Genomic DNA, 23,026 nt, shown 5'->3' with positions numbered 1-23,026 from the left:
CTTAAATGGAGATGTCAGTTCTCCCTAAACTTATCGATAGATCCAATAATCCTCGATTTTTTTGTAGAAACTGACAAGCTGATTCTGAAAGTCATATGAAAATGCGAAGGACCTAGAACAGCCAAAGTGACTTTTAAAGGTGTAAGCATCTGGCCGGCTCAGCAGGTAGCGCGTGCAGCTCGATCTCAGTCATGAGTTCAAGCCCCACATGGGGTGTGCAGCTGACTTAAACGATAAAAATGGAAGAAGAAAAAAAACAAAAGACCGCGTGGTATGGGCATTAGGACAAAGGTAGCGCCGTGGAGAAACGACAGCCTTTTCCACTCATGTTGCCAGACACCTCGATACCTGTACGCAAAGAAAATGAAGTCCTACTTGGAGCCACGCGCAGGGATACACAGCCAGAACGGATCAGACATAAATGTAAAATCTGAAATTTTAAACTTCTAGAAAACCGTTACCTCTTGGGTTAGGTTATGATTTCTTAGAACAAAATCACAATCTAAGGGAAAATGGGACTTCATCAAAGTTAACCCTCTGTTCTTCAGAAACACTGTTAAAAGAATGAAAAGAGAAGCCAGACTGGGAGAAGATTCTTGCAAAACCTAGGATCTCAGGACTTGGTTGGGGCGATGGTTTCATGGGTGTGCATATGCGACATCAAGACTTATCCCAGCCTACACTTGATCATGTGTGCATTTCCTAATCAAAATAAAGGCTGTTAAAAAACCAAAAGGCCAGGCAGCCTCCCCCTATAAAAGCTAATCCTGTTAAGGACAGACAACAATGCAGCCAGAAATTTCCTAATACGACTTCAGCCCATTTAGGTATCAGGAGTTGGACTTTTTCTCTCATACTTTTCTCAAAGTAAAAAATTTTTAATTTAGAAATAAGTGCATTAAAGAATATAAAAATCACACTTGTGACTAAAAATTTCTTATATGTTCTTTTGGTCTTTCCTGTTTTCCACAGACCAAACTGACCAAAAAATGATTTGGGAAAAAAACAAAAAAACACCACCATGTATCTTTTTGAAAGGTAAGTATACACATTAATTTATTTTTAAGAATATATTTATATTTTTAAAAACAGGACATGTATACGTCTAAACAGCATGGCTGACACAGACCCAACCCATGCCGGTAAGCTTTCGAGAACCATTGAATGTGCTGACAGTAGTACGGGCACGGGCAGACAGAATAAGAATAAATAGTGCTTCGGGGAGAGCAGTAGTGATCGGTAGGGTGGGTGAAGATGTGGACGCTCTAGCAGAAACAACTCCCCGGTACTGATATGTGCAAAGTTCCAGCTCTCCGGGACAGAAAGGGCCCAACCCACCCCAACAGCCTCCCCACAGGGCTGCCAACTGCAGGGGGTAGATGAACTCTGGCACAGTGGGCACAGGGCTGGGGGCCTCGACCCAGAGAAAGTAAAGAAACAGAGTTCAGACAAGCATGCGTGCGTCCGCACATACCCCACAAAGGGCATTGCACTCTAGAACAGAACTGTACCCCATTTAACAAAGGAGCTCCCAGCCTCCCTGTCACCTCTTTGGCAGTAAGTCAGGCCATCTCAACTTCGGACACACACACATCCTCAGCAGGAGGAAGGCTATCCTGTGTCGTGGAGACAGATCTTTAGGTGAGAGCAAAGCTGTCATAGCTATAGCATTAATGGAACATCCCTAAGCAAAAAAGATGTTAATTACTAATTATAAGGGTACAAGGCAATAAATATGACTTCATGTCCCAGGCCCCAAGGATGGGCACAATCATTTTCCTACACAAGGTGAAATACAGCCAACCCCTGATCGTGCTTCAGCAAGTGGAATTATGGGGCAGAGAAAGAAATTAGGTTCCATCTGCTAAAATTTGCACTTACCGCTATGAACTAAGTTTTAATGTATTTCTTGGGTCAAAACAAAATCCAAGTTTTTGAAGACCCACTAAACCTATGATGGATTTTCCTCTGTAAACTCATTCACTTCTGTCAGGCCCATGATAGTGGAACCTGTCTAGATTTTCAAGCACACCTAAACTCAAGAAAAATCAAAGCCACCGCTGTATAATTTAGATCTAGTCTAGGCACAGGAAGCCACAGCTGGCTGGCTGGTCAGGGCTTCTCAGGACTGGATGTTGGTCGAATTGAGGATTCGAGAAGTAGCGTCAGATTTGGAAGCCTTTGAAAGTTCTCGCTGTTGAAAAATAAAAAATGTCAGTGGCAGTACTGTCCCTCTCCTTCATGCCCACCCTTGTAAACACGGGCTCGTGTTGCCCTGAGTCCGAGGTCCCTCTCCAGCACAGGCTGTGTTAGGAACATACGATGAGAGACTCTGAGCACCATTCTGTTAGTCAGAGATTACGCATGTGCACGTGGACCCGGGACCCCTTTCCTTAGCCAGTGCATCCTGTTAAAAACCTCACCGAAGAGAAACCCCTTACACTTCACAAAGTACTGTACTGAGTTGTCAAGCTAGGCAGGCAACAACCTTTGGTCTTTTAAGCCCTTTATAAAGCAATGGGCCAGACCGTCTATCTACCAATCCCTGGGGCTGAGGGCCTTGTAACCTGCTGGTGATTTGATCTCATGCTGGAGCACATGGGATAGAAGCAGCTAAAGCATATGCACGACCACGGAGAGAGAGCTTAGTAGTGGTTAGTCTACCAGCCGCAGCGACCAGAACCAGGTGAACGTCCCTCCCTAGGCCTTGCCATAAAGATAAGCAGGTACATTTAAGCCCCAAGTGGGTAATAAGGGGCTTGGCTAAGCAAGCAAGAGAAAGTGGGACCCTCTGGCCAGCAGTCAGCTAGCCAGAGCGACACACACTTCTAGAAATAAAACCATACCGCTCATGTGATTTGGAAAAAGTGCCATAATATGGAGCTAGTTTCAATGTTCGAAACAAGCTCTAGCCTTGGGCAGCTGCCCCATTCTCCATCACTGCAGCGAGACAGGTGGCCCCATGGCTTTACGTCAGTGTCCCCCAGGAGGGCGGAGCAGCCTCCCCTCTCGGCAGGAAGACACTGAGGGAAGAGCACACACATTGTTAAGGGCACTGCAGTTAACTGTTAGTAAGGACGGAGCAGGTTACTAGGAACTGAAGAGTTTTTGGAAAAATCACTTTTTCAGTGCCACAGGCATGCTTTAGCAGCTCAGTGTGGTAGAAACAGGTGGAGGCAAGGAAATGAGCATTGGCTAGCTCACAGTAGACAGAAAGTCAGCAGTTCAGCCCCAAGGGGTTAGTAAGACATATACTCCAGGAAATAATCAGCACACAGGCCAAGAACCTCATGATAGGCAGCACACAGCTGGGGCTCCCCTCCCCATGTGATGGGGCCTCTAATTCTTTCCAGCACAGTGGAGGCCTCGGATGTCACAGCTGGGGAGGGTGAAGGTCTTCTGGTGTGAAGTACATGAAAAAAACCAACTTTGCCTGACTTTAGGTAGGGCTGAGAATCCAATTCAAGTCTGAACAAGTGTTCTTGTTAATCAGCAGGTTAGGCTGTTGGGACTTAAGTCAGAAAGTAGTTTTGATTTCCACATTAGGAATTCCTGCTTCCTCTGGGGGCGGGGGGAGGCTCTATGATAGCACAGCTGAGATGATTGGTTAGTGTAGCTCCGTGCCCAGACGGGAATTAAGCCAGCAGATGTGACAGATGAGTTTGGAAAACGGACATGGTACATGCAGGGGTTGCCATACAGACCTGAAGCCCAACAGTGGAGCTGTCAGAGAGGGACGGATCCTTCTAAGAACAAAGAATTAAGACAATTACCAAGAACTCCACCAAGAGAACACCAGGGCAGTGGTCAGAAGGGTCACCTCCTGCAGCCAGGGAATGGTATTTCTTAAGCAGAAGGATCCAGGTTAAATGTCAAGTTGCTGCCGCCACCTTCCTTCTTATATATCCCCTTAGACCACCCGACCCCATGCCATGGTCAAGGCAGGAAAGGGATTCTCAGCCTCCAAAGAACTGTCCTAATCGTCTGGGGGCCCTTGGGAAGAAAGCCACTCTGCCCCAACTGTGTGCTCCCCAGAGACTGGTAGATATTAGAAAAGGTGAATTACCGCGAACTCAGAATAGGTGCTGGCAACAGAATTAATGCTGAAGTTGCGCTGGAGGGGGGCCGAGGCGGGGTACCCACCACTCAGGATGCTGCCATTGAGCTCCACGTTCTCCTTGTTGGCTCCATACCTCCCAGCACGGGGCGTTTTTTTCCCCGAACAAGTAGAAGTGATGACTGGCTGCAGAGAAAAGAAAGATCCATGCATCATGCTTATAACAACCCCACACGCATGTACACATGTGTGTGCAAATGGCCAAAGGCTAATAACGTCTTTATATTATTCATGTGTCTGTAATCCTTTACTTGTGGTTTTAAAAAATATATGAATTCTTAATGATTTGCGGAGTACCTGTCTTGAGCCCAGTCTGTAAAATCCCTGAAAGACATTTAGCACACATCCCTACTCTCCTTCTGTGAGTGTACCCGACTGTCTCGTGAGCCAGTGTCGCCGGGACTAGAACCCACGCACAGGGACCTCACTCAGCAGCAGCTGAAGCCCAGGGTTTGAGCTGAACCCACCGAATTACGTCCCAGTGATTCCCATGATGCTACTGGGGTTCAGAATGACCATTCTCTTTCGTGTTTGTTTTGTTTTTGACAAATAAGCTAGCTTACTCTCAGCATCTCAGTGAAAACTGAATCCAGGGATCTTAGAAACTAGAACACTCAGGTGGGGCCCCTGGGTAGACAGGCTGGAGCTGTGGTGGTGACGCCCTTGCACACAGAGCAACTGACCTTGCTGCCAGAAGGTGGAAGTCGAGACACGGGGGAACGGTAGACTGTCCCCCCAAAGACAGGCCGAATGCTGCTGTTGGCCGTGGCATTGGACATGGTGGTCGTGTTCAGCTAAGGACACAAAAACAGAACCCAGTTAACATGCTCAGCAGCCCATCCCTACACTTCGGAGAAAGGAATGTAGGAAACGGTCTAAGAAAGATGGGTTTCACGGTTAAAAGCTTTGAGGAAACCTGTGATAAGTGTTCAAAGCCGATTTCTATCCGGATTGAACTACACGATGGTACAGCCATTTTGTTTCTAAATCTATCAAATCTAGGTGTTTACCGAAGAGAAATGACAGCAGATACCCATACAAAGACCTGTGTACAAATACGGCCGCTTTGTGTGTAACAGCCCGGACACCCCAGCAGAGCCAAACGTCCATCCACAGGCACAGAAGCAAACTGCGGTCAAGTCCTGCAGTGGAATGGCGGCCCCCGTTAGCGTGCAACAACACAGAAGAGGCTCACGGAAACGATGCTACAGGAAAGAACCAGACCACAAGGGAGCACATACGTGCGAGTGCACGCATATAACACGTGAGAAAGTGCAAACTAGCCAGCGGCGACAGCAAGTCTGAGGCTGCCGCAGGCTGTGGGGAGCCAGGGAGCACGAAGGGGCAGGAGGCATCTCTGCGTGCCATGGGTGTGTTCACAGGCTTGATCGTGGGGACGGGTTCATGGTGTATACATATGTCAAAACTTACCAAAGTGTACACTTTATGTGCCAATTTTACTCAATAAAACTAAACTTAAAAACAACAACAACAACAACAAAACTCTTAGGTAGGGGCGGCCTGGGTGGCTCAGTCAGTTGAGCATCTGACTCTTGATTTCAGCTCAGGTCGTGATCTCAGGGTCGTGGGATCGAGCCCGGGGTTGGGCTCTGTGCTGGGCAAGGAGCCTGCTTGAGATTCTCTCCCTGCCCCCTGCCCCAAGCATGGGCATGCACACTCTTTACGATAGTAAATCTTAAAAATAACATCTTGAAAAACTATATAATAACAATAGGGAGCTAGTTTAATAAATGAGAGCATGTCAAGAGGACAGAATGTACAGCTAATAACGAGCATATATTTGAAGAATGTTTGATGCTATGAAAAAAAAAAATCACAGCCAACACCAAGTAGGGAAAAGGCAGAAATCCAAATTATATGTGATCTCTATTTTGCAAAAATACATTATTGAAAAGCTTTTTTAAAATCAAGAAAAACACCAAATATTCTCAGTGGTCCTCTTGGAATTTACTGCAGGTGATTTGTTTTAAGTAAACTCTACCCCCAACATGGGACTTGAACTCCCAGCCCCGAGATCAAGAGTCATATGTTCTACTGCCTGAGCCAGCCGGGCACCCCTGCAGGTGATTCTTAAACTATATGTTATAAAATAAGAAAGAGAAGGGAAATAAATGCTCTACTTTGTTATCAAAGAAAGGGTTAAAATCCTCCCCGATTTCCTGCTCCAGAGATTAAGGAGTACTGAATATTCCATTTACTAAACATGAAAGTCTTTCACAGAGTACCACGGTCACTTGTTGGAATTCCAGGATGAACCTCTGAAGGACTTCGCCGGCAGTGTGGTCCCCCCCGAGTTTAACCCAGGCCCTCAGCAGCAGGCACACATCCCAGCGACCACCACTCCGTGACGGGCATTATCGAGTTGCTACTGGGGATTAAGTACAGTCTTTCGTTCATACTTTTAGAGTAACCCAACCCGGAAGGCCCCGAAACCCTTCCCCGTCTGTAGGGCAGGAGGCAAGAGGTGGCCAAGAGCCCGCAGCCTCGACAGCCCCTCGTAAAGAGCGGCCCGCAGAGCCGCGTGCTCACCCTGCGCACTTTGCCCGGCGTGTGGGGCGCCGGTCCTCGCCGCTTGTTGGGGGTCCGAGGGGCACTGCCGTACAGCATCTCGGTCTCGGTCTGCTTCTTGTTCTTGAGTTGCTGTGGGAAAGTCAGAAGCGGCAGCGATAAATCTCAGGAAGGGAACAGGCCTCAGAAGGGACGGAAGCAGGGCCTGAAATCGAGTGCCCAGTCCCCGGACCCAGGGCTACCTCTTCAGCCACCCCCATCCCTGGCAGAGACCCTGGGCTGCTCACATTCCCGTGGTGCCCTCGTCCCACACTGTGCTCGCTCACTCTTTCTTGCTTGGCTCGCTCCTTCTCGAGCCGATGCATCTCCCATTGCTCCGTCACGTACTCCATGAATTTCTGCCCGTTCACCACAAATGCCTTCGAATGCTCCTGTTCCCACATTTCAATCCGTGCCTTCAACTCCTCTTCCAACTGGAACCATAGACAAGGCCATGCTAATTACTTCAAATCTTTGGTATGAAGCCTGAATGAAATGATTCTCCCAAAGGAGGACTCCGCCCCAGACACCATGAGCGGAACGGCACGTGCTGGATCCAGGGGGGTCCAGGTCAGAGTGGCCAGGACGCAAAGCCTGGGGATGGTTTATTCATAACACACGTGAAGGTAGGAAAAGGCAAGGACCCAGAGTCTCACTAGGCTTTTGGTGCCCGAAGCCGGAGCAAGAGCAGCTGGGCAAGAGCAGCAACGCGAAACCGGCAGTGTGGGTTAAGAGCACCACTCCCTGGGTTCTGATCTGGAATCTTCCTCTTACTGGCTATGAAAAGGTGGGCAAGTTACATTCTCAGGGCCTCTGTTTCCTCATCTATACAAGTGGAAATGATACCAACCTCACAAGGACATTGTGACAACTAAATGAATTAATAAATGGAAAACACTTTTGCAACAGTATCTGGCGCTTAATTCAATAAATGCTAACAATTACTATTAAAATAGACAACAGTAGGGGCACCTGGGTGGCTCAGTCAGTTAAGCATCTGCCTTTGGCTTGGGTCATGATCTCGGGTCCTGGGATCAGGCCCTGCGTTGGGCTCTCTGCTCAGCGGGGAGTCTGTTTCTCCTTCTCCCTCACCCACCACCCCACGTGCTCTCTCTCTCTCTCTCTCTCTGATAAATGAATAAAATCTTAAGAAAAAACTCAACAGTAATGAAGCCCACAGCACTTTCTCAAAAGCTTGCCTTATGTTACAGGCTGAATCGTATCCTCCCCAAATTCATGTTTAAGCCTAATTCCCCCAGTATCTCAAAATGTGGCTTTATTTGGACATACGGGTAATGAAGTTAAAATGAAGTCATTCAGGTGGGTCCTAATCCAGCATGACTGGTGGCTTTGTTAAGAGAAAATGTGACATAGATATGACAGAAGGAAGGCCACGTGAAGATATAGGGAGAAGGCAAGTAAGTCACCCACAAGCCGGAAAGACCTCAAAAGAAACCCACACTATTGATACTTTGATCTCAGACTTCTAGCCTCCAGAGTTGTGAAAAAATAAATCTCTGTTGGTTAAGCCCCCCAGTCTGGGGCACTTTGCGATGGCAGCCCTAGAAAGCTGGTAAACCTTGATATTCAGGTCCTTACACCAGGAAGGCTCGGGATATACTTATCATCCTTGCCTAAGCTTTGGAAGAAAAGACCGTTCTGGGGCAAGACAATTCAAAGCAAAGGATATACAAAAGATAAGGTATTTTGTAGCCAAGCACCAAAAACTTAGTGGCGATGTTACCTTGGGGAGTGTCTTTTGAAGCTTGGCTCGTTGCTTTTCTTCTTTGAGAAGATTTCCTCCACGATTTGTAAATCGACTTGGATCTGAAGCTTTTCTCTGTGGAAAAATACCTTTTAGTTAGAGTAAGCCCCGAGATGATCAGACCAGTAACTTCTGCTACGATTCCTTGCTCTCATGAACTGATATGTGCTACGGAGACGCTCAGAGTTCTGCATCCCCATCCACCGTCAGCAGTGAGGCATGGTGGTGGTCTAAGACAGGAGGGGGGGGGGCATCACAGGCACATGCAAGATCATCCACGGGTGGGCAGGAAAACCACGGTTTCCTTTTAATCTAAAAGTAAGGTGGGGGCTTGGGGGGCTCAGTTGGTTAAGCATCGGCCTTCCACTCAGGTCATGATCACAAGGTTCCCGGACTGAGACCCACTTGAGACTCCCAGCTCAGCTGGGAGTCTGCTTCTCCCTCTGCCTCTGCCCCCTGGCTCATGCTCTCTCCCTCTCTCTTTCTCAAATAAACAAAATCTTTAAAAAAAAAATAGAAGATAGGCTTTAATACATAATACACAACATCACTGGCTCCCTCCCTTTCTCGGTTCAGATGTCAAAGAGGACTTGTGACCTATAGGGAATGAGATGTGGAGGGACAAGGGAGAGGTCAACACTCAGGAGGGCTTGGTAGTGGTACCCCTACTTGACCACTCACTTTTAGCATATTGACGATGCAGCTTAAACGTGCCCAGTTAGGAGATTTATAATCCGGTTTTTATGAAATTAACACTCACAAAATAGGCAAGTAAAAATGTAAAGTGTTAGGCTTCTTATTTTCTGTTTTTTGTTTCTGTATCATGTATACAGTATATCAGAACAGTAATCTGAGCATGTAATTTGTACATATAAATTAGATGTATACACCCAAACATTGGAGATCATCAGAAATCTTTAGAAACAATCTTGACAATTTGGGGGCAAAGCCTATAAAGAAATGGTTTCCCTTCCAGACCACTTGATTGGTAACTGCCCATAAACTCTAACTAAAGGGGATGGTAATTCGTTTATTTTCCCTTAAATACTGGCATGTCAACAAGACTTACTTATCTGGCTCTTTACTGACATTTCCTACCCTTCCTTCTTGCTTTCAAACACAAGTTAAGGAGTCACTGAGGACTAGGACATCTGTTCTTAAACAGCTGTGAGACCTCACACAGGCCTCTCCGTGTGAGTCCTCGTGTCCCTCCTGTAACCTTGTAGGAGTTGAACTCAGATCCTCTAAAGGCCCCTTTCAAGCTCTGAGAATAAGACTCTGTGTGCCCTACACGTGTCGTCTGGCTCATCCAGGTCCCAGCCCACAGCCCGGAAAAGCCCTGAGCAAAGCTGTGAGTGCCAAGTCTATCAGAAGAAAAGGAATTCAGACTATACAGATGTGCCCTAATACCCAGGCAACTTTCTAAGAAGACTGGAATGGTAGCAACTATTAACTGGCTGCCCCACATCCGTCCTCTCGTTCCTCGGTACGGAGCACCCGCGTTGATCCGCGGCAGCAGCTCCCCCAGCCTCACCAGCGGCTGGTGCGCCGTGCAAGCAGAAGTGGCGGCAAGCGCCCTCGGAGGGGCTCGAGGGGCTGGAGGGGCCGTGCTTGGCGTGCAACAGCAGGAGCTCTAGAGCTTCCCTGAACCTGAGGTAAGGGCCACCCCGTAATGATGGGGGAGCCATGGGCTGGAGAACCTGGGACGCCACCGACTGCAGAACAGCCGCACCTGCCCCAACGCCCCACCTGTGGACTTCCTTTATGCCTCAGTGAGGCACCGATTTTGTTCTTCTATGTTCTCACACAGGAGCTGCGCGAACACAGCTGGGTTAGCACAACTCAGAGACTCAGTGATGAAGACAGGGTGTTAGGAACCTGGTAAAGAGCAGAGTGGATTCTGACCGTGCGCAGGGCAGGCCTTCACACTTGTTTGCACTCCAGGGAAACAGAAGCTAGGGCGGTACCTCGAACTCCAAGAAGAGTTTCCAGCTTTCTTCCCACTTCTGGACACCTTCAAAGAGTTCTTTGTGAACCTCATAGTAGTTTCTTAACCGCACAATCTCAGCATCATGGAGCTGCAGCAGATTTTCTGTATAGTCGTCTGCAAGATACAGGCCCAGTCGTTCAAAAACCTTCCCCTAGTGTTTAGTATCCCAATTTACTAATCCCTGACCTCATCCTCCTAAAATGGAAGTCAGTTCTTCTTCCTTATAGTAAAAGTGACACGTGAACAAGTATATACTGTGGATGATAAAGCCAGCTCTGCCACATGATCAGTCTGGGGGGAGGAGGGAGCTAGGGTGTGGGTGACCATGATGAAGATTCTCAAAGCTCTGTGTCACCTCTTGCCTAATTCTAGGTTTCCTTCATAGTCTTCCTTTCCAGGCTGCTCACAGAAAATGTCTAAAAACTGAGTACAATTTCATCTTTATACTCAGTGTAGGTCAGACTAGAATTCTGTGGAGCTCTTGGGGATGGACTCCATGGGCTCAGCTCCGTGGACTCCGTTGTTTACCTGCTATGGGCCTCTGGGTTAAGTTGCTGAACGGTTACGTGCCTTCGTGTCCTCACCTCTTGAGGTGAGGATTAAGTGAGACAACGGTTAAGGGTTTGGCGCCGCACCTGGCATAGAGTAAGCCCCCGCCAGACTTGAGCCTCACAACTGCAGGCTACGGTGATCTCCTACTTCAGAAATCAAGAGCCCCCGTATTTCCTGGCGGCATTTGCACATGTTAATTACACGGGAATGGCAATTTATGCTGCGTGGCTTGAAAAGGCAGCTCGATCTGTTCAGTGGAGGAAATACGCGCTGGTATGTCTGCCCTCATATAGACAAGCGAGGAGGCCGCAGCAAGACTGCCGCCTGTGTACGAACCAGCATAGTAAGGGGCAAAAGCCTGTCTCTGCTCCTGGCTGTAGAAACACTGGTCCCAGTACTGAGCCAGCTCCACTCGAATTGCCTCAATCACTTTCTTCATGTTCTGCATCTTCAGTTCTTCCAACCGATCCACTTCCAGTTGCAGCTGTAACAAGGAGACTTGGTAAAGGTGCTCGCCATACGCTCACTTTCACGTAGGAATACAGAAGTTCAAAAGCACCCCCAACTCCCGTTTAAATAAAATTACAACACAAGCCACAGAGGTAAATCAACACTTTTTTTTTTTTTTTTTTTTAAAAGAGAGGTGAGAATGTGCGTGCCTGTGCACGGCAGAATGGCAGAGAGGGACAGAATCCTGAGCAGGCTCTGAGCTGGGTGTGGGGCTGGATCCCCCGACCCTGAGATCATGACCTGGGCCAAAATCAACAGTTGGACACCCACCCCACTGATCCACCCAGGAGCCCCAATCAACACTTTTTATAGCACTGATATCATAGGAGCCAGAAACCTAAGAAATGTACACAAAGGACAGAAGACGAGCCGGCCACGGCCACCCTTGTCTAATGCTGGCCTTAAAAACAGGTTCTCGGGGTGCCTGGGTGGCTCAGTCGGTTAAGCGTCTGCCTTCAGCTCAGGGTCTTGGGATCGAGCCCCACATTGGGCTCCCTGCCCTCTCCCTCTGCCCCTCCCTGCCTGCTTGTGTTCTCGCACACTCTGCGCACTCTCTCAAATAAATACATAAATCTTTAAAACAAAACAAAAAACAGGCTCGCTCGAGGCAGACACTGTTGAAGACAATACACCTGACACTCGTAGAGACTGCTGACCCAGTGCCCATTGGCTTTCTTACCGCTTTCCTGACCTTGGCCTTCGACCCAGTCATAACCGTGGCCACAGCTTCTCTCTCTTCTGCAGGTATCTGCAACCTGTCCCAGAGCTCTCGGATCTGAGCTCGCAGACCCTCACACACTGCTTCGTTTTGTGATTTTCGCATTTCCAGCTGTAGCAAGGAGAGCCAATGGTTATGGCAAAGACAGCATCACAAAGGCCAGCCCTGTGGCTTCCCACAAAGAAATGTCTGGACCCACATGGAGAAGAAGCACTTTTACTAGAGTGTAAAAAAGTGTGTTTTCGTGACTTCTGAACACAAACTGTATGGCTGCCATTACGGGAGGATCTCAAGCCCCAAGAATTAGGATTCAGATTTTTAAATAAAAAAATTAAATACTAAGCTAATTCACATGACTAATATTAGTTCATCCAAAAATTCAATTTCACATTCTTAGAGCCACAAATTTTTTGTTAAAAAAAAAAAAAAGACAAAAAACCCCGAGGTTATGTATCATTTACTATCTTTATCCTCCCTCACTCTTTTAACTTACGCTGGCTTATTTAAGACTGAAGGAAAAACTGTCAGTTTTTTCAGCTCTCTGGACACTGTGGAGACCCCAGGCCATCGTGTGAGTAGTCATTACCTGCCGAAGCAACTTCTGTAGTGTAGCAATATTCTCCAGAGACAAGCAGAAAGCATCTTCATCCTCACACACCACATCTCTTTCAAAGCTTGTGTCTGGGGTGTGATCTAATTCCTCCATACACAAGATGATCTGTCTCTTTATGTTGACAAACTCCTCGCGTCTAGACGCCTATGAAATAAAATGATTACAAGTACCTACAGGAAAGTCAAAACTGAATTTTAGGAAATATGAATGCAAGCACTTACCTTCGTTTCCCTCAGCGTGGCCACGTGTTGTCTGAATTGGCTCAGCTCTTCTAAGCTGGGAACTGAGGTGCTGTCGATGTCATAGTGGGGCATGCACAGAATTTCACACAGCTCTTGATCTTGCTCTTGAAGTAGTTTCAGTTCCTGTTTTCGCTCCTTTTTCTGTTTTCGCATCAGTTCTACCTGAGTGCGCAAATCCTTTTCTAGCTGCAAGATGGTCGTCTCTCCTTCTTCCTGAAGGAGACAATGTACCAGGTGAGAAGGTTCCAAGTGGATGTCTTCAAATGAAGAGAAGGACAATGGAAGAGGGCTAGGATGACAGACTTTTTTTTTTCTTTTAAGATTTTATTTATTTATTTGAGAGAGTGAGCAAGAGAGAGCACGAGTGGGGAGAGGGAGAAGCAGCCTCCCTGCCAAGCGGGGAGCCCAACATGGGGCTCAATCCCAGGACCCCGGGATCATGACCCAAGCTGAGGGCAGAGGCTTAACCGACTGAGCCACCCAGGTGCCTCCAGGATGACAGACTTCTAGTTAAACTTACAAATAAGTCAACTCTTGGCCAACAAAATATGGCACAGAGAGCAATCCCTAAGAACAGTCTCAAATAAGGAAAGGCACCAGGCACTTTCGCAAGAGGTGAAAGTGCTTGGAAAGCTTGCTTTGAGTTAGCTGTCGTGTAGTATATTTAGTTCAAAACGTGATGCTCTGGGGCGCCTGGGTGGCTCAGTCGTTAAGTGTCTGCCTTCGGCTCAGGGCGTGATCCCGGCGTTATGGGATCGAGCCCCACATCAGGCTCCTCTGCTATGAGCCTGCTTCTTCCTCTCCCACTCCCCCTGCTTGTGTTCCCTCTCTCGCTGGCTGTCTCTCTCTCTCTGTCAAATAAATAAATAAAATATTTTAAAAAATTAAAAAAAAAAAAGAAAAAAACCCACAAAGACAGGTATTTTGGTAACTTTCCCTTGTATCACTAGTCACTTTTGCTTCCTAGGTAGTGCTTTCCATTTTCTTTCTTTCTTTCTTTTCTCTTTCTTTCTTTCTTTTCTTTCTTTCCTTCCTTCCTTCCTTTCCTTCCTTCCTTTCTTTCTTTCTTTTTTTTAAAGATTTTATTTATTTGACAGAGAGACTGAGAGAGCACAAGCAGGGGGAGCAGTAGAAGCAGAGGAGAAGCAGGCTCCCCGCGGAGCAGGGAGCTCCATGTGCGGTTGGATCCCAGGATCCTGGGATCATGACCTGAGCCAAAGGCAGACACTTAACCATCTGAGCCACCCAGGTGCCCCATGCTTTTCATTTTCTTTCAGAGAAAGACTATAGCATAGTACCATCTGTACCTAGCTTTTCCTTAGCGTTAAAAAAAAAAAAAAAGTTATACGCCCTGCAAAATGATAGCAAGAGGAAGCTTGTTTTTGATCAAAGGATTGCCAACACTTACTAGCTGTTCCACCTCTAACAGGGCGACTCTTTACATAAGTGAAAGCTGCTGAACTGATTAACTAGGTGGCAAATTCTCCCCACTTTTTATGGCCAAGATTCTACAAGGAAGCCTTCCACCTGCAGCCCCAAGTCAGAGTTCCTTCCTAAATCTCAGACCAAGCAGAAGCCCCCGAGCCCCACCACGTACCTGAAATGGCTCGACGTGTAACTCGCTGCACAGGGTATTCAGCTCTTTTTGACAGATGGAAATGCTTTTGATGAGCCTTTCCTTCAGGCTTTCCTCTTCAGCAATCATCATATCCAGGAGGTCCTACCAGAGAAAACAGTCTCACAAAAGTTTGGGGTCAATGGGGAAAAAAAAGAAAAACCCAAACCAATAACACCAAAACCTTCCTAATTACAAATTCTTAAGAAAGGACTTCCATAGAAACAAAACCCGGAAGAGCTTGTGACATTCCGGTGTCCCTTCCACAGCCATCTCGGACGGGACACCAGTGCCCACACTGCAAACAGACAAGCACTACTCAACGCACCTTGATATGCTTCTTTACAACCTCAGTTCTTTGTAACCGCTGGTCCTCTGGAATCCCAATTAATTCCCAGATTTCCCGAAGGTGATTCAGAGCTTTCTGGAGACATACTATGGACTCCTCCGCCAGCACCTCACTGAAAAGCAAAAGAGAGGCCAGTAACAAGAGCCACTGCCTCCAGACTGAAAGCAGTATTTACATAAACTAAATAGATTCCTTTCTCGGTGGCCTCAGGCTAAAACAAACTGAAAACAAGCATTTAGCTTTAACAGCTCCTCTTCTGGAACACAACACTGGCAAAGCAAAATTCAGTATCGCCTTACACTGTGGAAATGCAATCTTCTTCTTCTTAAGTAGGCTCCACGCCCAGCATGGAACCCAACATGGGGCTTGAACCCATGACCCTGAGCTCAACACCTGGGCTGAGATCAAGAGTCGATGTTCAACCAACTGGGCTACCCAGGCGCCCGGTAATTCAATCTTCTCGATAATATTCAGAATCAGGACTTCCATCAACAATTCTGCCTGTGACAGTACAATACAGAATTATAAAGAAAAACAGACGGGTGCCTGGCTGGCTTAGCAAAACATATGACTCTTGAATTTAGGGTTGTGAGTTCGAGCCCCATGCTGAGTGTAGAGATGACTTAAAAAAGAAAGACAAACCACACAAAATAATCTCCCAGCTAACGCAAGAGCTTGGTTGGTGAGAAGCTCCTATAAAATAGCTGGCAATTTATTACGATTTTGTTGTTCTTAAGGTACAACTACTGACTTACAGAATGGCTGAAATTACAAAAGACACACCTCAAGTGTTGGTGAGGATACAGCAAAACCCGGGCTTTCGCACACTACTGGTCTGGACTGGAAACTGGTACGACCACTTTGAAGCCTGCCGGCAGCACCTACTGAAGCCGAACCTAGCAGTTCCACTTCCGCACGCGGGCCCAGCAGACACGGACAGACTCGTGCTAAAGACACGCACGGGGGGGTCAGAGCGGCACTACTCACAACGGCGTAAGAGCAGAAGCGACCTGAGGTCCACCGACAGAATAAACAGTGCGTTCCTACCATGGAATAACACAGCAATGAAGACACAACATGACTAAGTCTCAGGAATATTCTGTTCAACTATGCTAAGTGAAGACGTCAAATGCAAAAAGACTACATACTATAGGATTCCATTTTATGAAATTCTAGAAAAACAAAAGTTATAGTAAAAGAAAGCCTGGGATCGGAGCAGGAGATCGACAGCAAAAAGGCACAAGGAATCTTTTTTACGGTGATGGAATGGTCCTAGATCTAGACGGTGATTCCCTAACTGTATATAATGACCAAAATTCAAACTATACATGTAAAATGAGTTAATTTTACTGTATGTAAACTATGCCTCAAATCTAAAAAAACAAAAAAGGAGGTCAGGGGGTGCCTGGGTGGCTCAGTTGGCTGGGTGTCCGACACTTGATTTCAGCTAGGGTCATGAGCTCAGGGTCGTGAGATCAAGCCCTGACTCAGGCTCCTGGCTCAGCACAGAGTCTGCTTGAGATTCTCTCCTGCGCCTCCCTCCCACTCACGCGTGTTCTCTCTCTCTCTCTCTCTCTCAAATAAATAAAATCTTGGGGAAAAAAGGAGGTAAAACAAAACTAATGTGAAAAACAAACAAAGTTGGGGAAGAAAAGGAAAAACCGTTTGAGTGAAACAAGTGAGACAAGCAAGCATATATTACCACGTGATTTCATTTTTATAATTCAAACACAGGCAAAACCAAGGCATTCTTTCAGTAGTCAGGCTGGTGGTCGCCATTGTCCTGGGAGGTGGTGACTGGGCGGGGATACGAGGAGCACTGGTTACATAGGTGTGTGCTGACTTTGTGAAAATCGAGAGTTGGCACTTGGATTTATGCACGTTTCTGTATGTTATTCTTCAATTACGAAAAGTTTATTTTAAAAAAGTCATTGTTTATCTGATATAAATTTAACTGGGCACCTTTTATTTTATCTTAAAAAAAAAAATTTTACTTTAAAAATGATAACAGGGGCGCCTGGGTAGCGCAGTCGTTAAAGCGTCTGCCTTCGGCTCAGGGCGTGATCCCGACGTTCCGGGATCGAGTTCCATATCGGGCTCCTCTGCTGGGAGCCTGCTTCTTCCTCTCTCACTCGCCTGCTGTGTTCCCTCTCTCGCTGGCTGTCTCTCTGTCACATAAATAAATAAAATCTTTAAAAATAAAAAATAAAAAAAAAAATGATAACCATTAGTCTGCTTCACGTAACATTCAAAAAACAGAGAAATTTTCTTTCCTTTCTTAGGTACAAATGGCTAACGAAGACACTGCTCTGGCTCCAGAGAAACTAGAAGGTGGACGTGTTTTGCTACCAGTAGCAGTGAGGCCCAGAACAAGTCAATCTCTTCGTGTGCAAACGAGGGGCTCAAGGCTCTCATTGGCCCCCTTGTGCCTCTGGGTATTCAAGTCACCGGCCTGGATCTCCAAGAATAGCAGTTTCTCCATAGGTTTTAATATTTTCACATCTAAGACATTTTTCTAGCCAAGAATCCCAATTTAAAGGTTGCCTATCAAAAGAAAAAAAAAATTAGGTCGCCTCTCCTAGATGAAGAAAAGCTTTGGCACAAACTCCAGTTGTCTATATCAGATGGCTAATATCAACATCCAGATAGCGAATAGTGTTTCAAAGAATTTATTGTACTCCATTCATTTTAGAAATGTTAACAGGTAATAAGGCATTTATTTAATCTCAATCAACTAAAGTTAATTATTCTAATCTCAATTAGCTAAGTTTAACTACAGGGCCTCCCCAGGCACTCCAATTTTAAGACAAAAGAATGCAAAAATCAGGGGCGCTTGGGTGGCTCAGTCGTTAAGAGTCCGCCTTCGGCTCAGGGCGTGATCCTGGTGTTCTCGGATCGAGCCCCACATCAGGCTCCTCTGCTGGGAGCCTGCTTCTTCCTCTCCCACTCCCCCTGCTTGTGTTCCCTCTCTCGCTGGCTGTCTCTCTCTCTGTCAAATAAATAAATAAAATCTTTAAAAAAATGCAAAAATCAAAATCCCAATCTTTGCATTTTATTAAAAATAACCTACAAGATCTCACCTGTGGTCAAAATCCAATCTGAATGTAAAACACCGTGTTGAGCCAGACCAGCCCAGGGCACTGCTCTGAGGGGCACTACTTTAGGGAGTGGGGCACAGTCTGTTCCAGGCTGGCCCCCACCCTCGCCACCCGCACAGCTAGGACGGTTGGGGTGTCTTGAAAACAAAATCCAGTCAGGCCTCTGCTCAACCACTCCCTTCAAAGTTTCCCATTGCCCTCAGGAAACACTTCAACCACTTTCAAAAGAAAGGCTTTCAAAACCTCTCTTCAGGTTTGTCTCTTAATCTCTCTCAGCGCTCACTCCCTAACACTCCAGCCAAGGAACTTCTGAGCGTTTCCGACACGCCCCAGCCCGTGCAGCTCTCAGCGGACGATGCCGCCACGCTTCTGCACACTACCTTCCGCCTGCCGTCACCTTCTTTGGGCAGCTGTGGATGCCTCACGGTCATTCCCCCCGACACGGCCCCCGTCCACCGTGTAGACCATAGACTCAAGGGCAAAGACTGCCAGGTCTTATCCATCTTCCTTTTACTAGATCCTAACGCACAGCAATGGTTCAATAAATGTAAAATGAATGGCCTGGAGTTCCTGCCAAGGGCTCATTATGCCTCTAGGTTCCAGCTACCTTCAGCTCATGAGCTCCCACATACTGACAGACAGACTTAAAAGCAGTGCTGCCTAGCTATGTAAAACAGAGGATGAAGTGATCACTTTTCCGAAGCATAAAAACCTAGCACATGGTAAAAGAACCCGAACAAACATTTCTCCAAAGAAGATACATAGTGGCCAATAAGCACGTGACCACACTGAACATCACCAGCCGCTAGTGAAATGCAAATCAAAACCACAAGGAGATACACCTCACAGGCACCAAGACGGCTATAACAAAGAAGACAGTTAAAGAAAAAAAAAAGTGTTGACAAGGATGCGGAGAAATCGGAAGCCCTCAGATACTGCTGGTGGGGATGTAAAATGGTGCAGCCTGCTTGGAAAACAGTCCAGCAGTGCCTCAGTTGAACACAGAGTTACCATATAACCCAGAAATTCCATTCCTAGGTATTTACCCAAGAGAAATGAAAACATGTCCCACAAAACTCATATACAAATGTTTATAGCAGCATTTTTATAATAGGCAAAAAGTAGAAACAACCCCAAATGGCCATCAACTAACGAACAGGTAAATGTGATACACCTATCCAATGAAACGTTATCGGCGATAAACCTGGAAAACGTCACGCCAAGGGAAAGAAGCCCGTCACAAATGACAATGTATCATAGGATTCAATTTATATGAAATATCCAGAATAGGCAAATCTATAGAAACAGAAGTAGACTGGTAGTTCTGTGGGGCTGGGGTGTGCGGAGGGAGGAAGGTGGGAAAAGGGACTGACCTCTAATGGGCATGGGCTTTCTGAAGGGTTGATGAGAATGTTCTAAAACTGCGGTGGTAATTGCACAACTCTGTAAATATACTAAAACCCATCAAACTGCATGCTACACGAAAAGTAAGAAATCATTTAAAAGACCATTTGAGGGGCGCCTGGGTGGCACAGCGGTTAAGCGTCTGCCTTCGGCTCAGGGCGTGATCCCGGCGTTATGGGATCGAGCCCCACATCAGGCTCCTCCGCTGTGAGCCTGCTGCTTCCTCTCCCACTCCCCCTGCTTGTGCTCCCTCTCTCGCTGGCTGTCTCTATCCTGTCGAATAAATAAATAAAATCTTTAAAAAAAAAAAAAAAAAAAAAAAGACCATTTGAGATCTTTTCCAGTCCAGTGACTTAGTTTCAAGAGACTGGGAAAAATTGGACCTTTTTACAACAGTTTGTGTCCTTGGGAGGTAGTCTAAGTATCCTCAGCTTTTTGGTGATGTGTTAGAAGAATAAAAATCTCAAATTTGTACTTTTTAGGAAATTACCTGAATCTATTTACAGGCAGCATATAATTGCACCAAGAGAATTATTATCCACAGTGAAGGCACTGAGGTATCTTATGATCATACAACTTTTTTGAAATGTCAAGTTACTCATTCAAAAATACTACTTGAATGTTTATTTATACAAGGTGTATTCGAAGTGTTGGGATTCAGCACTGAATAAAACTGACATCCCTGCCCTTTTGGAGTTTACATTCTAACAGTAAAAGAAAAGTGATAAATAAGCAAATCTTACATTAAATGGTAGTACCAGCTGTGGAGAAATCAAGCAGAGATTTAAGGCAGAGAGAGGCTTTTACTCTAAAATACGAAATCATTGGAGGATTTTGGCTCTTGTGTTGACAATAAGCTTCAGGAGGCCAAGGCAGAAGCAGGGAGGCTATTAAAAGACCAGTGGAACACAGCAAGAGATAATGGTGGTGACCCGGACCAGGGCGGTGGCAGCAGAGCTGGGGAGGAGTGAGACTGCGGCTGTCTTTTCAAAGTTAAGACTAATCTTAGGAATGAAAGAAAGAGGTGTCAGGGTGATATAAGAATTGGTATGAATGTTGTTTAGGGTGGAACATTTTTTAATTCTTTGAAAAACGGTACTCGAGTGAGAAGGGTTTCTAACTAGAAGATCTGTAATTCCAAATGCCCATTTTCCAACGGGCCCAATAAGATTTGTTCAAGTAATCGAATCCGAGGGATGGTTAACTTTTTCATTATAAAAATTGTGTGCGGGGCAGCTGGGTGGCTCAGTCGTTAAGTGTCTGCCTTCAGCTCAGGGCATGATCCTGGCATTCTGGGATCGAGCCCCACATCAGGCTCCTCTGCTGGGAGCCTGCTTCTTCCTCTCCCACTCCCCCTGCTTGTGTTCCCTCTCTCGCTGGCTGTCTCTCTGTCATATAAATAAATAAAATCTTTTAAAAAAATAAAAATAAAAATTGTGTGCATACTGCTTTTAGTTAGTGGCCCATCTATCTGATTGAGGTTAGCGGTCCATTTGCTGTACAGACATTTGTTTTGGTTTTAATTGGATCTGAGATCTACAGATCTCATGTCATTTAATTCTGTAAAAGTAATTTGACTAAATTAGTAAACATAGCTAAGTTTTTCAATTAAGTCACAAATCAAATAACACTGCAGATTATGGGCCAGATTAAAAAAAAACAGCTTTATTGAAGTTATCTTTAAAACTCTGGCTGTTTTTCTAATGGTAACATGATTTGTACTCAATTCCCATTCTCCAGAAGGCAAGCACTTGAAAAAGAACGAGGGGAATTAGTAATTATGGAAGGAAGAACCTTCTACAGCCATAGAGCAATCAGCCTGGCCAATAACTACAAACTATAATGAATCATCACAGTGCCTCACCCACCCCTTTCAGAAAGTAGGATTAACGTTTTTATCGCTCTTAACACGAGAGCCCTATACTCTGGTATTATCTTTATTTTAGAACAAGCTGACATCCCTGCCCTTTTGGAGTTGACATTCTGAGAGCAAAAGAAAGGTGATAAATAAGCAAACCTTCCATTAAGTGGCAGTAAGTGCTACAGAGGGGAAATCGAGAGGAGAAAGGAGGTAGGAGACAACAGACATTCGGTGTGGCGAGTCTGACCCCCACTTCAGGTCGGCCGCCCCTTCCCCAGCACGGCCGGGGGAGTCGTGAAAAACACCGGAGAGGAATTCCTTAATGGAGTTCCTGAACTTGCAAGGAAACCCGGCTATCTGTCCAAGTCAGGTCAAACGTTAGCACTGCAGACCGACCCCGCGGAAGACACGGATAAACGGAACACCTGACGGCCTTACTTAAAGAGAAGCGAGCAACCGGACCACAAGAGACGCAGGACTTAGAACAGGCCGCAGGTGCCAAGAGGCAGCAGCTGAGAGGCCAGCGGGCGGGCGGGGCTCGCGGACACCTCGGGTGCGTCTGGGCCTCGGGGGCCCGTGGCCGCCGGGGCCGGTGCGCCGCAGGTCTCGCCTCCTCCGCGTCCGGGCGCTCGGCCCCGGAGCCAGCTCGGCGCTCCCCAGCTCTGCCGGCCGCGCCCGGGCTTCACTCGGCGCGGGCTGACGTACCACCCGCGCCCCGGGCCGCCTCGGGGACCCCGCACCCGGGACGGGGGTCGCTCCCTCCCGCGTCCGCTCGACCCTCCCGCAGCCCGCACCTTCTCCTCATGGCGGACGCTCCAAGCAGCCGGCCGTCGAGGCCCCAGACCTCCTCCACGCGGGGTTGAGCGCAGCAACCTCCCCCAAGGACCGGCTGTGTTGCTCCAGGCCACGGCTCCGCGAGCCGTTAGGTCACCGCGGAATTTCAAACCGAGCCCGAAGGCGGAGCAGCTCCGCGATTGGCGCCCTGAACCGTCGCTCCTCACCAAGCCCCGCCCCCGGCGCCCCGGGGCTCTGAGCTGGGTCTCGCGCGCTGGGCGTGGGAAACGCTCGCTCTCCGACCGGCGGTGGGGTAGCTGTCTGCGCGTGCGCCGGGTCTCGGCGGAGCCTGGAGGGACGTCCCTCCCGCGCCGCCCCGCCCCAAGCCGGAGGCAGAGTGTCCGCCCCACCCCGTCCCCGCGCTGTTTGGATTCGAAGCTCTGGCCGCCGCCCGGAGGCCGCCGGAAGGGGGCGAGAACCGCAGCCAGCGGGAAGGGCAGGAACCGGCTCAGCGGGAAAGCCCGGCGCTTTAACTCGTTTCCCTCGCGCGGGCAGATGGCGAGCCCGGAGCTAATCTTTGGTGGCAGCCTTCCCCACGTGCGGGAAGCCGCGCCCTCGATGGCAAGGGGAGGAACCCTGCACCCCTAGCTCACGGGCCGGGCCCCTTTCTAGACATCGGTCGTATTTAATCTCCACGACCTCCCCGTTTGGTATCATCGCCGTTTTACTTAGGAGAGAACCGTCTGTGAAAGGCTTGAGGGACTTGGTCAGGTCACATGATTGACACAAATGCAGATCACCGGTGTGATGATTCTTTCACACAGGTTCAAGAACCTCCATGGTTCTTTCA

The 23,026-nt window shown here is 47.4% G+C and overlaps 2 protein-coding genes across 6 annotated transcripts in view; one reads left to right on the top strand and one right to left on the bottom strand.

Annotated features, from left to right (window-relative positions):
- Positions 1–7,596, top strand: part of RCCD1 (RCC1 domain containing 1) — a 29,524-nt gene extending 21,928 nt beyond the window's left edge. For both annotated transcript variants that reach the window (XM_057303615.1, XM_057303614.1), the window contains 2 exons: positions 973–1,038; positions 5,120–7,596. In XM_057303615.1, coding sequence (XP_057159598.1) covers positions 973–1,038; positions 5,120–5,193 — 140 coding nt within the window. In that variant the 3' untranslated portion in view covers positions 5,194–7,596. The remainder of the gene's footprint in view (positions 1–972; positions 1,039–5,119) is intronic.
- PRC1 (protein regulator of cytokinesis 1) lies at positions 1,025–22,437 on the bottom strand. Of its 4 annotated transcripts, none has more exons than XM_057303609.1 (15): positions 22,197–22,437; positions 15,019–15,151; positions 14,673–14,795; positions 13,055–13,288; positions 12,807–12,977; positions 12,182–12,331; positions 11,329–11,476; positions 10,418–10,554; positions 8,430–8,525; positions 6,973–7,119; positions 6,668–6,778; positions 4,801–4,911; positions 4,067–4,243; positions 3,705–3,746; positions 1,025–2,194 (listed from the first exon to the last, which is right to left on the bottom strand). In XM_057303609.1, exons 1-15 carry the CDS (start codon positions 22,205–22,207, stop codon positions 2,123–2,125), a joined length of 1,863 nt encoding a protein of 620 aa, XP_057159592.1. In that variant the 5' UTR covers positions 22,208–22,437; the 3' UTR covers positions 1,025–2,122. The 4 variants fall into 4 exon arrangements, with proteins under 4 accessions (XP_057159592.1, XP_057159593.1, XP_057159594.1 ...); XM_057303612.1 differs by having other exon boundaries at positions 2,108–2,194; positions 4,144–4,243; positions 22,197–22,359; XM_057303610.1 differs by lacking the exon at positions 3,705–3,746 and having other exon boundaries at positions 22,197–22,359.
- Positions 22,438–23,026: the final 589 nt, after the last annotated feature.

The sequence above is a fragment of the Ursus arctos genome, unplaced genomic scaffold (assembly GCF_023065955.2).
Source record: "Ursus arctos isolate Adak ecotype North America unplaced genomic scaffold, UrsArc2.0 scaffold_28, whole genome shotgun sequence".
NCBI classification, from domain to species: domain Eukaryota; kingdom Metazoa; phylum Chordata; class Mammalia; order Carnivora; family Ursidae; genus Ursus; species Ursus arctos.
The sequence above is the reverse complement of the archived record's forward strand: the minus strand, read 5'-3'. Positions and strand labels throughout refer to the sequence as shown.